General features: G+C 41.4%; 1 protein-coding gene across 1 annotated transcript in view; it reads right to left on the bottom strand.

Moving 5' to 3' along the window:
- Nucleotides 1-15,835, bottom strand: part of LOC144074146 (zinc finger SWIM domain-containing protein 6-like) — a 60,163-nt gene that overhangs the window by 9,673 nt on the left and 34,655 nt on the right. The window contains exons 3-11 of the mRNA XM_077600364.1: nt 12,339-12,695; nt 10,790-10,938; nt 8,852-9,002; nt 7,004-7,183; nt 6,498-6,668; nt 6,272-6,418; nt 6,060-6,206; nt 5,412-5,672; nt 3,685-3,820 (exon numbers count right to left, since the gene is read on the bottom strand). Coding sequence (XP_077456490.1) covers nt 3,685-3,820; nt 5,412-5,672; nt 6,060-6,206; nt 6,272-6,418; nt 6,498-6,668; nt 7,004-7,183; nt 8,852-9,002; nt 10,790-10,938; nt 12,339-12,695 — 1,699 coding nt within the window. The remainder of the gene's footprint in view (nt 1-3,684; nt 3,821-5,411; nt 5,673-6,059; nt 6,207-6,271; nt 6,419-6,497; nt 6,669-7,003; nt 7,184-8,851; nt 9,003-10,789; nt 10,939-12,338; nt 12,696-15,835) is intronic.

Here is a 15,835-nt window from a genome sequence, read left to right as displayed (position 1 = left end):
CTTTGCATTCTTCCTATCCCGGTTTGTTTTTTAGGTCACTAACCTGGAGTCAGTGCCATTTAAACCATTTGTTAATCATAACAAAGAGTATATTTACAAGTGTTTAGTATTACCATATATTCCGGTTGGTTGATTTTTGTTTGTTTGGGTATTTTAGAGGGAAGTGACAAGAAAAACCCTGCTATGATTCATATAATGTGGCGGCCTTTTGCACTCGTCTTCTTTGAGATGGTCAAGCAACAGCCGGTTTCCTTCCTCTCTCCTCATCCAAAACACGAGTCACTAAAAGTCTTTGCCACACTGGGGGCCCTTGTGGAAGATTCCTGGGGTGCGGCAAAGCAAAGAAAAAGGGCCCTGGGTAAAAAAGATGGAGGCCTCATCAACATTCCACGCTTTGTTTGCTTTGCACCAGAGAGAGCCAGAGGGCCTTCATTGGATTGGAGCTGGAGAGGCCAGCCAGGACTGCTGAAAAATAACCTCCTCAACGTGTTGGGAGTGGAAATCCATATTGGGCTTTTGTTCGCTATCTTCTCCATAGGCTGTTGTGCAAGCGTTCCCTCAAGTACAGTAGGTGAAAGCAGGCAACATAGAAAACATCTCTGAACAAGGTCTATAGATGCAGGGGTCGCAGGTAAGATAAAGCCTGACACAGCTCACTTTGTTTCGTATACATATCTCAATGGAACCCCTGATAAGACAGGGGAAAGGGACAGGCAAGGCAAAGCTGATCACAGGGCATATATATAGGCCAAAATCCATCACAGTCACAATGGAGTCTCCAATGTAGGTAACATGCTTGTAGAGTACAGTAGAGTGCACTGTAAGCAATTCATCATAAAGTAATCGATGGCTAACGAACATTGCTGCTTTCTGACACCCAAAATACTAGTCTGTATAACGTCGACAAGCATTGTTAACACCGAAAATTATTTTCTGCTAATTTTGGCATATTAGAGGGTTCTAGAATGGGCGCAAAATCAAGAATATGGAAATAAACCACAGAACAAAAGGAAAAGGCAAAGAAGGGATTTGTCGTAGCTAATTTATATCTAGTTAATCTGGGATAATGAATTGGAGGTAGCACTCTTAAAACACCTCAAGATACATTTACCACAAGCGGAACAAAGATGTGGGAAGTGGGAGGTGGGGACCCAGTTTGGTGCCTGTTTTACTCAAATCCCCAGGCCACCAGATGAAGTATTTGGTCAGCATCTCCATGACGACCAACCCTCCCCTGTGTCACGGTCTTTTTCTCATGTCGACTGTAAACCCCCTTTGCATCAGCAGACAAGAGCCCCTTCCATACACAACCTTTGGAGAGCTCTGGGACTTTTCATTTTCGAGAATGTTGCAGACAATGAGAATAGACACTTTATTAGGGACTCTATTTGAATTTAAGATTACAGATTAAGATTATACTTTTAAAACAGTCTGACGTCTGCGGTGTCTAGCCCAATTTCAAGCCAATGTCACTGCTTTAACATTGTCGCAATGAGAGCATAAACAGTGCTGCGTCGGCAAAGATTATGCAGCGGATCAAAGGTTGTGGATTATGGAGAGGATCTAGCTTCATTAGCATTGCAAGGCTTGTATCGCCTATGGAAATCGCGAATGAAAATACCAGGCGCTCTTTGGCTTCGGAGAAGCAGCGATAAGGCAAATGTGTAAGAGCAAAACAAAAATCGGATTCTTCTTCATCTCCTTCAACATTTTGATTTAAACTCTATAGTTTAATCTCTCCCAAACCAATATGTCAACTCTGCATCACATTTGGTACACCCACGCTGAGAAGATACGTTACTGGGAAACGTACAACGCTCTAAGTAAAGCCACGTATGTCCACCCACTTAAAACAGTGCCTCTTGTTTCATGTAAATTTCCATATAGATGTTGAAGGCAAAATTTGTCATTTCTGACATGATTAAATGTGAAGCTGTCAATTGTAGCCTAATACTAAAGGCGAGTAATGTGAAAAGGTCTTTTGCTTTCTCTTTCTCTCTCTCGCTCGCTCTGTGTGCATGTATCAATGATAATCTTATAATGGGGCCATTAAAATAGCCTTGGCTCCTTTACCTCCTCCTCTATATTTAACTGTCTACCGTCCCATGGGAACGGTGAGCTATATGCTCTCGTATTACACTATGCTACATTACACACATTCATTATGTGCTGAGTAGACACCACCGGGCTCCCAAGAGCACCCGTAAGTGGCCCGTATTATTCTAAATCGGCCTGTTTCACACGACAGCGGGGTTTGCGGAGGTGTAACAAGTGGGAGAGGTTGACTCTGGGAAAAGTTTGATGAGCGACGAGCAGTTGCGAGCACTTGTTTGTTGTGTTCAAATAAACCAAGTGGGTTGCGCTCGCAAAGAAAAAGCAGAACTTCATTCAAGTTATCATTTACCTGACTGTGCATTCAGACGACTAATTTTCCTTTAATTTCCACTACCTGCTGCCTTTTGCACACTCACTGCTGTGTATGTGTGTGTGTGTATGTATGCACCCCCTTCTCCTCATTACAGCCACACTAATTACACTCTCATTAACGTAATTAATATTCACTGATCCAGCTCCCGTGAGTCACAACATCAAAACACAGCAGCAGACTCTGATTAACACACATTGTCCACACACTGATGCGCACGTAAACAACACACACAAAGGAGACCCAAAATAGAGAGATCACACACACCATTGGCACAAGAGGGATGGAGGCCAACATAAACACACTCAACCACACAACACGGTCTGGTGAAGACACATGACAAGATATTGAGCAGAGCAGTACAATCATGATCCTGAATTAATAATCCAGGTCCAAAAGGATTAACATAAACCCTTCAAGCTTAATTAAACCAAATGGCCAATGTCTGACTAAAGGTGTGACAGGCAAATTTGTTTGGCACATTTCAAACATTTTGAAGCAGCCGGTTAGTGAGTTCACATTTAGCAAAAGCACTTTAAACTACAATTACAGGAGGTTAAATATTTCCACTCTGTCCAATAGAATAATTAAAATATTAAGATGTTTTATATGACCTTGGGCCACACCATAAGGCAGGTGTGAATACTAGACGAGTGTAATAACACTCTGGTAAAATAATAACACATTGACTTTTTCATATCTATACCTTTCAGAAAATAAGATGGGAAATTTGAACTTTATAAATGTTTTGAAAATTAAGTAGAAAACTTTCAAAGCCACCCACCTATCCACTGTGCACACCCTCAAATAACACCCTTTTAATAATAAAAACATGTTCAATTGAATCTCAGTTTCTTTCACCGTGAAACGCAATACGTTTTGTATGAATCCCTACTAAAACTAATATTTGTAAACACTGTTTGACTTTAAAATCTGTGCGTGAGTGTGTGTGACACTGAGCTAGTGGAGTGGGTAACGATGTGGCTGAGTCACCAGAGAGCAGTTCTCCGCTGCTCAACAGCCCCTGATTTGTTTGATGGTGACTCAGCAAGGTTTAAATGTTTAACATTCATTCTTTCATGCATTAAATGGAGTGAAGGTCCCTAAAGTCCAGATCGCAGTCATTGCCCCTAACTCAACACCCAAAACTTGACAATGTCAGTAAGGGTGTAAGTTTTTGCGTCTTCTTAGGTGACACCAAATGCATCCTTAAAAACAACGGCTCTCTTTAGTGTGCGTGTGTGTAGTGCACCACCTACCGTATGGCTCTCAGTGCAATTTTGTACGCCAAATCAGCGTCATGAGGTAGGAGAGAGGTGAAGAGATAGCGTGCGAAGGTGTGCATGGGGACGCTTTCTCGATGGACGATCTCCCCGAGGCCAGAGTACGGACCAGCTGGATGGGACAATCAATGTAAAGGCTTGGGTCAGTCAAAGACAGAATGGAAAGTACAGCGTCCGTTTAGAGTAGCTATGGAAATGCAATGCCAGTATTTAAAAAAAATATATAGGGTAAACAGTCTGGAGTCTGTTTTTTTATGACACCACAATTTACATTTACAGTCTGTTAAATTCTACTGGTACACATTCATCTAAATGTTTAACTATTGTGGCTGTGGTTCTATTCGGAATTACCCAAACAGATCTCACATCTGCCTCCGAAAGTGCCTCAAATTGACCCCAGGTAAATTGAGATTTTCCGAGAATAATTTTATGGCATTTTATTAGTTTCCTGGCAAAAAAAACAAAGGTTTTGCGCCAAAAATAACAGTTTCAAGCATCTTGAGAAAAAAAATCGTCACTCAGACAGGGCACAACTAATAGCAAATGACTCAAATTTGGACATTGGATATTTTGGGAGCTTTAAAGTGTGGTTTTACAAGGTTTCATACATTTCTTTTGGTTTTCTTTTCATATCTTAGGTCTTCAATTTTTGTTTGCTCGGGCGTTAATATAGCTTTTTACAATGTCTATAAGACATATCACATCAAAAAGCAGGGACAGCTTTGAAGAAGGTGGGAGCTGTGAAAATTGCAAAGTAAAAGAACATCATTACTGGGGAAAAAAACTATATCTTGTAAACATTTCTCCCTGATGGGGCTCTGCGTTCTCGTTATTTTTGATTAGCCTCTACGGAAATGACTTTCTTCAGCTTTCTTATAGGCTTCAGTGATATAGCACCACCTGTGGCTTGGAATGCTCTTTGGATGCATTTTTACATGGGCTGAGATATTTTTAACCGTGTAGCGAGAAATAATATATTTGAAAATAGTAAAAATACACACAGACAGTGGTATAATGGTTTCTATGTTTTGGCACGTGCCGTTTAAAAAAACAATGATGTCAAAAACCATATGGTCCGGCTGGCCTCGCGCTCTCGCCTGTGTCCCACCCCACGCTGTCGTCTCTGGTGGGTTATTTTAAACCCCTAGACCACAGACCGCATCACAGGGTGGCGGTGATGCAGCCTCCAGGGGCCAAACTGGGTGTGTGAGCGCGCCGTTTTCTATGAGAAACAGAGCCAGAGGTGGGTGGTCGCGCCAGGCCCTGGTTTGGATGGGGGTTTGGGTGGGGATGGGAGTACAATTTTCACTCCGCCATGTTGTGTCTGCACTCTAAATGAACACACTGCTGTGTGTATAAAGTGCTGACACAATGTATTGCAAAGCTAAGAGCTTATTTTGGTCACCTTGGTCTCTATTTCTATATATGGAAAAATGTATCTAGCTCATTTACAAGTTATGAACTCTCACATATTCATTTTTATCTTTGTATTGCATATAAAAAAATCTTCATATATATGGCCTAGAATGGAGGGTGGCCAGTATGTCTATGTGAAATTGATCTCTGTTATTATTACGTGTAAAATAAATAAAATAAAAAGATATATACTCTGCTAAAAAAAGACATCATTCACTCACAATGCATTATAGCCATTTACAAAAACCCTTAACACACATTCTTGCGAGTTCGCCATCGTGTTCTACCTTCAATCAGAAAGACAGCCTCCTTTCGAAAGATCTTGACAAGAGAATCGTCCACTTCCACTTCTTGAAGTTTGGCCAGCAGCTGCTCCTCGTTGCGGCACACCTTCTCCTGAGCGTACAGGCCGTCTGGCATCACGCGCTGCTGGCCCAGGCCCATCAGCGCCGTCTCCACTGCCAGAGCCACGTATGACTCGCCGTCGCTCAGCAATCTCTGCACAGGCATTCTTTGGAGGTCCGCCCGAGTCACAACGCTGGAACAGTCTGTAAAGAGGCATGGCATTGAGATGCTTTTGAGATTTTGATCCTTCAGTGTTGATAAATAGGAAAGAAAATTGGGTATACTTTTGCATAGCACAGCCAATTCTTGCTCAAATGACTCAATGTATAAAGTAATATTTTACTCTTTTTATTATAAGGGTGAAAAACAATGCTGTGTATGGCCTTTATTGGTCACAAATGGTTATTTTCTGTGTTACAATATGATCAAAACACAGTCCAACAAGAGGATGCAGTGTACATTTTCAGGGAACTGTAATAAGAAATACACCAAAAGAAAACAGACTTGGAAATGAAACAGGGAAAAAAAGCCTAAGTCAGGATATGTAAATTGAACACACAATTCTCTATTCAAAAAGTCACCTGCACTACCTGAGAGGTCCAAGCAGGTATTGGATCCCTCCTCTCCCATCCGTCCCGACTCTGTCAGGGTGCTGAAGAGAGTGCCAATGGGATCCAAGGGGTGTCCCACCCAGCCTTCCATGTTAGTAATGGAAGTGTGGCCTTTATGGAGCAACTCTGAGAAAAACAACATACTATTCATCAGCCATTCCATTCCATGGAAACTAAAAATAAGGCATCACCTTTCTTGTGCCGGCGGAAGTACTCAAGTTGCCGCTGCTGCTGCCGTCGTAACGTGTTGACCACGGCAATGGCCAGTCGGAGTGCTTCTCTTGGGTAACCGTGGGAACGCAGAGCATCCACCCTAGCACAGGCTGTTGGGACGTGTTCTAGGAGAAAGAGAGAGAGAACTGATAAGTAAATGGCGACGTCCATTGCACCGCTCGTGTTTCGATATAGTCCACTAACCGTGCCACAAAGGCCAGCCACGTGCGTCAAAAAGGGAGCCCTCCTGGTTATCGTGGTAACAGTAGTTCGCATAGAGGTCACTGGCAATGATGTGCTGCAGATGGCGGTCCTGCCAGTGCAGGTCGCAGGCCTCAATGGCACGCATGAACACAGTCCTGTGGGGCCGTATCTCTGCAGAGAAGAGAGGATGAACATATCTGGACTTTGAGGACATTCAATTTACACAATGTCCCAATTTCACAGGAATTAGGGGTTTTATGTATATTTTTGTGTGAATACACAGCAAGGAAATGCCCATTATAGGCAGGTTGAATTTGACCTTTTTTGCAAGGGTATAATTTACAAAAAATCTCCAGTTACCTCTAAGATCTATAAACTATATTCACAATAGCTCATCGTGTACCTCGGTGATCAGTCAGGAGATTAAACGAGTCATCCGTTTGTGAAAGAAACAAAAGACAAGCCGCCTAATTATTTTATGACAATTTAGTTTGGTTGCCACCGACCTTGGTTGGCATGGGCACCCTGAGGCAGCGAGTGGGTAAGGTTGGGCAGTTCATTGCCGTGGTTTCCATCTTCCCAGGGGCATACGTCCACACTGTTCCAACTGCGCAGCTGCTGCAACCAGGATGACTTTTGCTCCGCCTTGCAGTGGGGATTCAGTACAATGCACATCCACAGGGCACCTGGTGAACACCAAAACAAGAGGGTGTGTTAAAAGGTGGGGCAAATTTTATGCTCAAGGCCACATTTGATCGTCATTCCAAACAGATGACCTTTGCTATTCATACATAGGGTCAAATTGAAAACTAAGCAAAAGTTGTAAAGTAGTAAATTTCTTTTGAACTTTTTTAGCCACTGAGCTTTAAAGGTTATAGGTCACATTAAAGGTTAAATAAAAGATGATGAAATGATATACAGAGAGCTTATTTTTTAATAACATCAAAATCTAGCCTGAGGAGGGGTGTTAAGACTTTTCATAGTCAACATGCTACTTCAGGGTATCTTTCAAAGAAGTGCAGCACTGAGAGTTCCCTCCCTGTTTTTCTCTCAGAACACATTTTGTACCCCACAAAAAAAGTATGCGAAAGAACTTAGGTAGTCCCGAGGCAACACAGACTGCACACATCATTTTGGAGCAAATTGGAACAAACAGAATATGAAAAGTGGTTCGGCCTCATGGGATGTGGTTACATTCGGGGATATTACTCTGAAGGCTATGTTGCACTCCCCATTGTGCATGAGGATAGAAGTTGACGGACGGGTTTGGGAGAAAGGGCGAAGGCAAGGACAGTACGTGAAGAGGGGGGTGGTAGAACATAAAACAATTTAGAAAAAAGTAGGAAACGGCGGAGAAGATGTGGACGAGGAGGTTTGTCTTTGACTCTATAGGAAAACGGGCAAACGCATGCTTAAAAGGAGGCGAAGACAAAAGAATAAGGAAGAATGAGAGACAGAGAAAAGAAGAGAGGGAGAGAAAAGAAGCGAGCGCGGCGGCATTGAGCGCACATCACGGGGAACGATAAGGACGCGACAAGAAGGGTTTGAAGTGTCGACTTCAAAACGAAGAGAGCCGGCGCACACGTCCAATTCCGAGAGTGTGTGGTGCTGAAATAGATGAGATCATTGGGCTGTCCAAACAAAAAGTGCAAACTGAGAGCAAAAGGGAAAAGATACATCATCGTCAGCAGGGCGAGAGGCGAGACAACAAAGGCTGGAAACAACATGGCCGCTGTCTTCTATGTTTTTATGCTTTGAGAGCCTGTCACATGACCACTGAACTCAAAATCAAATAATGATCAGTCCAATGAACCTATGGCGATGAGCTGAGAATTTGCTTCTTAACATATAGCACTTTAAATGTTAATGATCATGCTTTCATTGAACGTGATGTATACGAGTGATATAGATGTAGAACATGTTTGAGGGGGGTGTTGCATCTGTGTTTATGGCATATTTTTAGCATGTTGTCTATGTTTACAGAGTGCGAAACAGACAATCCACCACGAGGATGAAATGTGTTGAAGGCATGTTGATGGAATTTGCTACAGAATGTGGGTCAGGTTTGTTGAGTACAATGCCACCATGTTAGAGGATTGTATTGCAGGATATTGCTCATATTTGTGGAACGTGTTACTGCATCATGGCCATGTTTGAAGAGCTTTATCAGGCCAGAATTCAGACTCTAGAATTTGTGGGTGTGTAGCTGTGCGTGTACGTGTGCTTATGTGGACCTTAAAAAAGGGATAAACACACAAACACGTGTGTGTCTTTAGGGCAACGTCTGGTTCCAATCAGGCACCTTGTTGAGTCAGTGCGTGCTTTTGTATACTGTATGTTTGTGCGTGTCGTACCCAATTCGTCCCAGAGCTGTCTGTACTTGTCTGTCATGGTGGTGCCTTGCTGTCTCCACAGCGCCAGCCGAGGGTCGGCCATGAACTGCTCTGTGATCAGTGTTAACATCCTCGCTCCGTTGGAGTCACGCATCTTCAGCATTTCACGCACCTACAGGGGCCAAAAGACAGAAACATCAAGACACGCACATACACACAGTAGTGATCATAATGGTGATAACAATAATGAATTTTAAATATCGCTTTTCAAGACACTAAAAGAAGCTTTACGTTGCATTATTCATTCAGTCCACGTAAAATGAATATTCTCACTTCATAATAATGATGTGTACTACTGAATAAATGTGATCAATAGTATATGAAAATATGGTGCCTACTCTTATAAAAAAGTAACATCCTTTTATGATGTTTCTATTCTATCATTTTTCATACAAATTCATTCATGTCATTCAAAAAGCAGCTTTTAATGTGATGTTTTTGATACGTTTTTGTGGGTTTTTTAAATGTGGCCTTGGTTCCTGAATTTAGCATTTTATTTTCATGGTCAAATCATGCAAAGAAATCGAGAAAAGCTTCCTGGCCTTTGGTATATTCAAATAATGCATTGGAAACTAGGTGCCTTGCGGGGAATAATTGCCATTCAAAATGCTTTCCAGCCCTTCACTCCCGAACTACATTTTGAAGCTGCGCATTCATCTCAATGTGAGGTCACAGAGAATGTGCTCGACAAATGGCACTTAAAACAGAGTACACAGCTACTGATTGTTATGTTGGCCGATTGGCCTGCAATCCACACTTTAAGATACACTGTCAGCATAAAGGAGAAATAGTGTCATTTCTTTAAGTGTTGGTCTGATCTCTCTGTGTACAATGTTTCACACTACTGTGCATATAAGCTGACAGTGTGTGTACGTGTGGATACATGAATGCCGTTAAAAGAGCAGGGAGTCACACAGCCTGGATGTTAATGCCTAATGGTCTTGCACTGCTGACTTTATTCTGTGGACAAAACACACTTAGGCCAATCTTACCTTTGCTAACGTAATACCATGCAACGGTACGCCATAGACGGCATATACAAAAGTACTATAAAGACATTACGAAAATAATAGTTCTCACTTTTTTTGTTTTTCATGCATGGAATCATTGTTGGGTAATAGTTGATTCACATACCAAAATAAATACCTCACCAAATTCAACCCTCCCCATTAATGTAGTATTATTGTCAGTTCATACAGGGACTGAGCTATGAACTACTATATTATATGAAAACTAAGATTGCACTACATTGCAGTAAAACATCAAGGCTCTCAGAAGAATTATAGTGCAAAGTTGACTTCCTGTCACCTTGTTACCCAGTTCCATGTGCCAGCCTGCTGGCTTTTGAAACATGACACCCTAATAACCCTTTTCATGCTGTTTTAAATTCGACTTTCACACGACATTCATTGCTTTATTGTTGTAATTTTATCAAAGTAAATTACACCTCAGGCCACTATTCAGAGCCATACAGCACAAGTATAAGTTTTATAGAGCGCTTGTATTGAAACTTTTTCAATTGCGAACGTCTACCTATCTCTGTGGTCCATAAGTGTTTATACATTGAGCATATATGGTTCACTGGCTCCCTTCCAGCAATTAGCTGCGAGCTAAGAGCAGAGTCCTGCTAATGCATGTGCGGATGAGCATCGGAGATTACTTGGAGAACAAAGGTCTCCTCTCTCAAGGGAGGGGTTGGGGTGTCTAAGTGCACGAGAGAGGGAAAATATTAACCAGATGCAGAGAAGGGATACTACATTTGTCTTCTTATGGTGAAAAAGAAAACCTGAGGGCAGAATCATTTGCAGATCTGCTGGTTGGGGGACTGAATGTGCCTTTGTGTACTGTATGTGTGGTTGCGATGCAAACGTAGAGGAAACAACACTGGCGGCTGTTGACCTTGCTGAATAGCAGGTTGAGCTGCTTGCCCGAGCCGTGGTATCCACCCTGGGACAGGAAGAGTTTGACTTGCTTCTGAACCTGCTCCTCGTCCAGATGCCAACAGTTTTCATCGTCCACACTGGCCCCCGCTGTGGGGTCAGGTGCCCCTATATGACGCACACGGATATACACAATTATTGCACAAATGTTCTCGAATGGGAGGTCTCTCATTGAGTTTAACATTCAATTATTTTTTCATTATATTTTTAAGTTATAACCAGCATGCCATTTTTGATTCATGGCAATATTATAAAAACCTCTGCGTTTCAGATATAATAACAAAATCATTTTTTCTAAAACTTGAATTACAATATTAATTGTATATTTTTTTATTATATGAATGTTATTACTCAAACTCATATATATATATATATATATATATATATATAATATTGTATATGTGTATATATATATGAGTTTGAGTAATAACATTCATATAATAAAAAATATACAATTAATATTGTAATTCTAATTTCACAATTTTATTATTACATCCGAGTTTTAGAAAAAAATATTTTGTTGTTGACCACATTGTGTTCTTAGAACCATATTTCAAATAGCCTTTGAGTTGTCTGTGGTCTTCACTGTTTTTATAAAAATCATTGCACAATGTGTGAGAAACACAAACAGGTGCGTTTACGGCCAAAATGCATACAATTGGACCACAACAGGGAGGCAAACTGATATACAACATAGAAAGTGGTCAAACAACTGCACAGAGCAACAGATTTACTCACATATAACATCTTTGCAATCATCCCCATCACCTTATCACTCCACCTCAAGAGGTAAATAAGGGCTCTATACAGTGTTGATTAGAAGTACCCAATCCCCCTTTACTGTCTGCGTCCCATTAATGAGGATGGCATTGATCCCACTGCAATTTGCCTTCACCACTGAGTCGATACACTCACATAAAGGTGAAGGCGAGACAACAAACTGTGAACAACGACTCCATGGGTAAATGCATGAATGACATACTACACACGAAGTATTGGAATTCCATAGTAGCTCGCCTTTAACATAAAATACTGCAATGATATCATATTATCATGATATCATGACTCTACGAATGGAAACTATTGTCATATAGGCATATGTTTATATAATTAGAATGGTACAACTCATAAAAAGCATTATTTTCTTTCAAAATAGAGTAGAAACTAGATTATAGAATGTATAACAACATTGTACCCAAGACAATATCACCAAAAAATATTGCAAATGCTAAACTTAATTAAAAAAGGTGAACATTAACCGAACTTAATATTACGTACAAGAATATAAACATACTAAAACAGATTATTTTAATACAAAGCTATCAATTATGAGTTACTTCAATACGATGGCAGTTGGGGAAGCAACTGTTTTTTACAAGAGAGTAAATCATTTTATTGTAATATACGTGTTGTGTGGGAAATTGGTACAACACAAACACTACCAATAATAATTGATAATTTAACCCAATAATATCTGATCTCAACCACTCATTCCACCACAAACTCACCATGGACCTGGTTGATCTCGGAGTTCTGTGACAGGACCTCATCAGCCAGTTTTTGTGCGGTGGGCAACACCTCGGTGTGGTGGACCGATATAAGATATTGGACGAATTTCTGCAGCTGGTCACGGCTCATCTGAAACAAGGTTTCCGAGATGGGCAAGTGCAGTTTGACCTGCTCTGGTTTACGGACCCGATAAAGCGACAGCGCCACCACGTGAGCGCAATAGAAGATGTCCTTGTTGCCACAAGTGCATGTAACAGCCGTGATCTTGCAACGGTCAAAGCTGACACTGACGCTGCAGATAAGTTCTGGGGAGGAGGATGTGGCTGGATCTTTTACTGTGCCACTCAGATGGAAACCTGGAAAAGAAAATGACAAAAATCCCTTAGTTACAATTCTCTCTGGAAACACTATGCCAAGTTTAACCATTAAAACAGAGGCTTAAATGTTATGTTATTATTAATTACAGTTCAGGTAGCTTTTATTGGAATCCAGTGTATAAGTACTTATGTTAGCTGAGAAAAAGATGAAAAGCAAGAACTATTAACTTGAGACTGCTTCTTGTCACTTCACAAAATGAGCATTTCTAAAAGAGACCTGGGGATTGCAGTTTATTCATTTTTTTACTTGTTTAAGAATTTACCAATTTGTGCCTCTTTACTACTTTCTTATCGTCAAAACAAGATCAGGGGACACAGAGGGGTCAACTTGTTTTGTCTTTACAAATAGAAAAAAAACATATGAGGCCTCCAATTAGTTTGAATACAAACTGACGTAAACAATACTAAATGTAATATTTATTATTATATTCAATGTGTAAAGTTCCATTTAGACAAACCACTGACATTTGGTTGATTTACAGAGATTGGATCAAATAAGTTGGTACTATGCCAATTATCTGGTTTGGGTAAGGGGAATCTTGGTTATCACTTGGATTATTGTCATGTTTGTTGTATATTGTGTTGGCAATCTTCAAAATACAACATAATATGAGAGCAGTAAGATATTGAAAACATCAGTCATATATGTGAATGCCGCTAAGTGAGACATCTCAGCAAGTTCACATCTGCAAAGTAAGTGAAGAACAACAAGGAAGACGTGTGTGGGGATGTTCCAGTATGAATTATACACCCACCCTTTCCTCCTCCCACTCCCATGACTTTGAATATAATGTTTGATCTTATCCCTGACTGCACATTCTAGAGGCGCGGCCACTTTTGATTATGGCATAATGAATATGAATGAGCGGGGCGTAGTCACACACACAGACATTCACACAGAGGAACATATGAAACAGACACTAAGACGCTCAACCACAGCATGAGGTCATGCATTTATTAATAATGGGAGGGGCTAAGGAGGGTTATGAATGTATTTATGCGCTCAGGAGAGATTGCGTGAACTACACAGGCAAAGAAAGACGTACATCGCCGAAATATGTTTATCAAAGGGCCGCGCGCACGCAACGTTGTTATATCAAGCATGTATTAGACGGGATATCAAAGCGGTTCTCCATTGATGTGAGAGGCCAGGGAGGAGTTCAATATTTAATTGCACGCACAAGGAAATGGGACGCATGCGCTGGCTAAACAAGGGGTCAGTTTTCAAGACATGTGCAATCATGACAGATTGAACCTTAAATAAAACAAAAGCAGCCCAAATTTTTATAAGCGCATCTGAGAGCCAGTTTACTTAATTAGATTTTTCAGGTACTACTTGTTTGTCTGATGACGTTTTAACTTTTCTTCCTACATAGCACATAAACAATCTACCTCTTACTTTTGTCAAAATAGGCTGGCCATTTTATAAGTAGCAAAGGATTGTCTAATTCTACTTAAGTCCACAGTGCGGCTACTTCTGCTACCTCTTCTGAGAACATAAACCGATGGAAGAACGCTATCTCCCTGACCGCAAAGTGCTGGCAGCAAATATGCAAACATCGCCCCAGAAATGTGCTTGTTTATTCCCCCTGCTGTTGTGAAAGCCAGCTGGCAAAAGTCAGGACACGTTTGTGAACAATATTAACACAAGACGTGGCGTGGCGTGCGCGAAATATGGCGACTGCCTGCATCTGCACTGATCAAAGCAAGCCACTGCCGCTGCAAGGGAGTCACGCCGACTCACCTAAGTGGGACAAAAAGGCTTACAACCGTGCAGCTGGTGCTACAACGGAAGAAGACTAAACCTGACAATGTTTCTATGTAAGTACACATGAGAATGAGACAATGCTTTGGGGAAAGATGTTTCATTTTTGTGCCCATAAATATGCTCAAAATACCTTTGGGACAGGTGGGTTACGAAGAACCCCTAATCAGGATCAGTCTAGGGCGTAGTCTGCCCTTTGCCCGAGGATAACTGGATTAGGCTCCAGCAACCCCCGCAACCTTTTTGAGGATGGACAGTATGGAAGATGAATGAATGTTTCCTCAATGGAAAGTGGTCACTATGGCAACAGTAAAGATGCTATACTCCAGCATCAAAGTGATGCTGAATGAGTTTAGATTACCGACTATTATTGTAGTGTAATGCAAACTATTGAGAGCATTTTTTGGTTGTATGTACGCACGTGCGTATGTCTGAGAGGGAGAAAGATATATTTCAAGGGAAGGCCAGAGAGTGCAATCAAAAAAGAACATCCAAACATGTGAGCACAATAACAACAAAAAAGCAAAGTAATTCATACAAAGTCTGAAAAAGCTGCTTTTTTCGCCAAAAAGCATTTTCCAATTTCACCCCACAAGGCAAAATAACACAATCCTTTTTCAAATTCATCACACATGGTAGATGAAGTGGTAATAAAACTCATTCAAAAGTCTATTTTGTTACACCCTCCCACAAACCAACCAACCAACCAACCCCTGCGCGTTTCCCACAGCTCTCCCTCTCACTGACAGATGGGGAGGTAATGAGTTTTGCCTTTCCCTGTCCAATCGCCTGGGCACCAAAAAGTGGCCCCCACGCCAAATATGCCCTTTTAATTTAGCCAAGTGCTGAGTACAGGGTATTACTGTTTAGCTAAACACATCCACATCTCCCATCTCCCATGACTGCGTGTTGAGTGGGTTTGAAACCCTCCACGTCTCATGTGCTCTCTATTAATGTGCCTGGTTCCCACCCAGGTCCACCAAGCACCAGGCCCCCCTTTCCTCCCATTCCCTGAGTCGTGCTCACGGCTCCTTTCTTTGCCAGTTCAAGAGGCCAGCCTAGGCTTTTACAGTAACCATGACGGCCATTTTTAGAACAAGGCTCGAGTGAGGTTGCCCTAGAAACCCTTCCTGGCCGCAGCAGTGAAATCACACTTAGCCTGCAGCATTGTGAAAGAATATATATAAATATTCTATATAATGATGCAGTATTTCCTATATTATGACATGAAGGCTTTAAGGGACCACCCACCCACGTTCTTTTGGTGATGGGGGATTCTACATCAAAGCAAAGCCCACCCTTAGACACACGCACACACCATGCAATAACTTGTCTGGCTTTGCAGTTTTTCAAA

Source organism: Stigmatopora argus, chromosome 5, assembly GCF_051989625.1.
Source record: "Stigmatopora argus isolate UIUO_Sarg chromosome 5, RoL_Sarg_1.0, whole genome shotgun sequence".
Lineage (NCBI taxonomy): Eukaryota > Metazoa > Chordata > Actinopteri > Syngnathiformes > Syngnathidae > Stigmatopora > Stigmatopora argus.
Note: the sequence above shows the minus strand (reverse complement) of the source record. Positions and strands in the feature narration are given on the sequence as shown.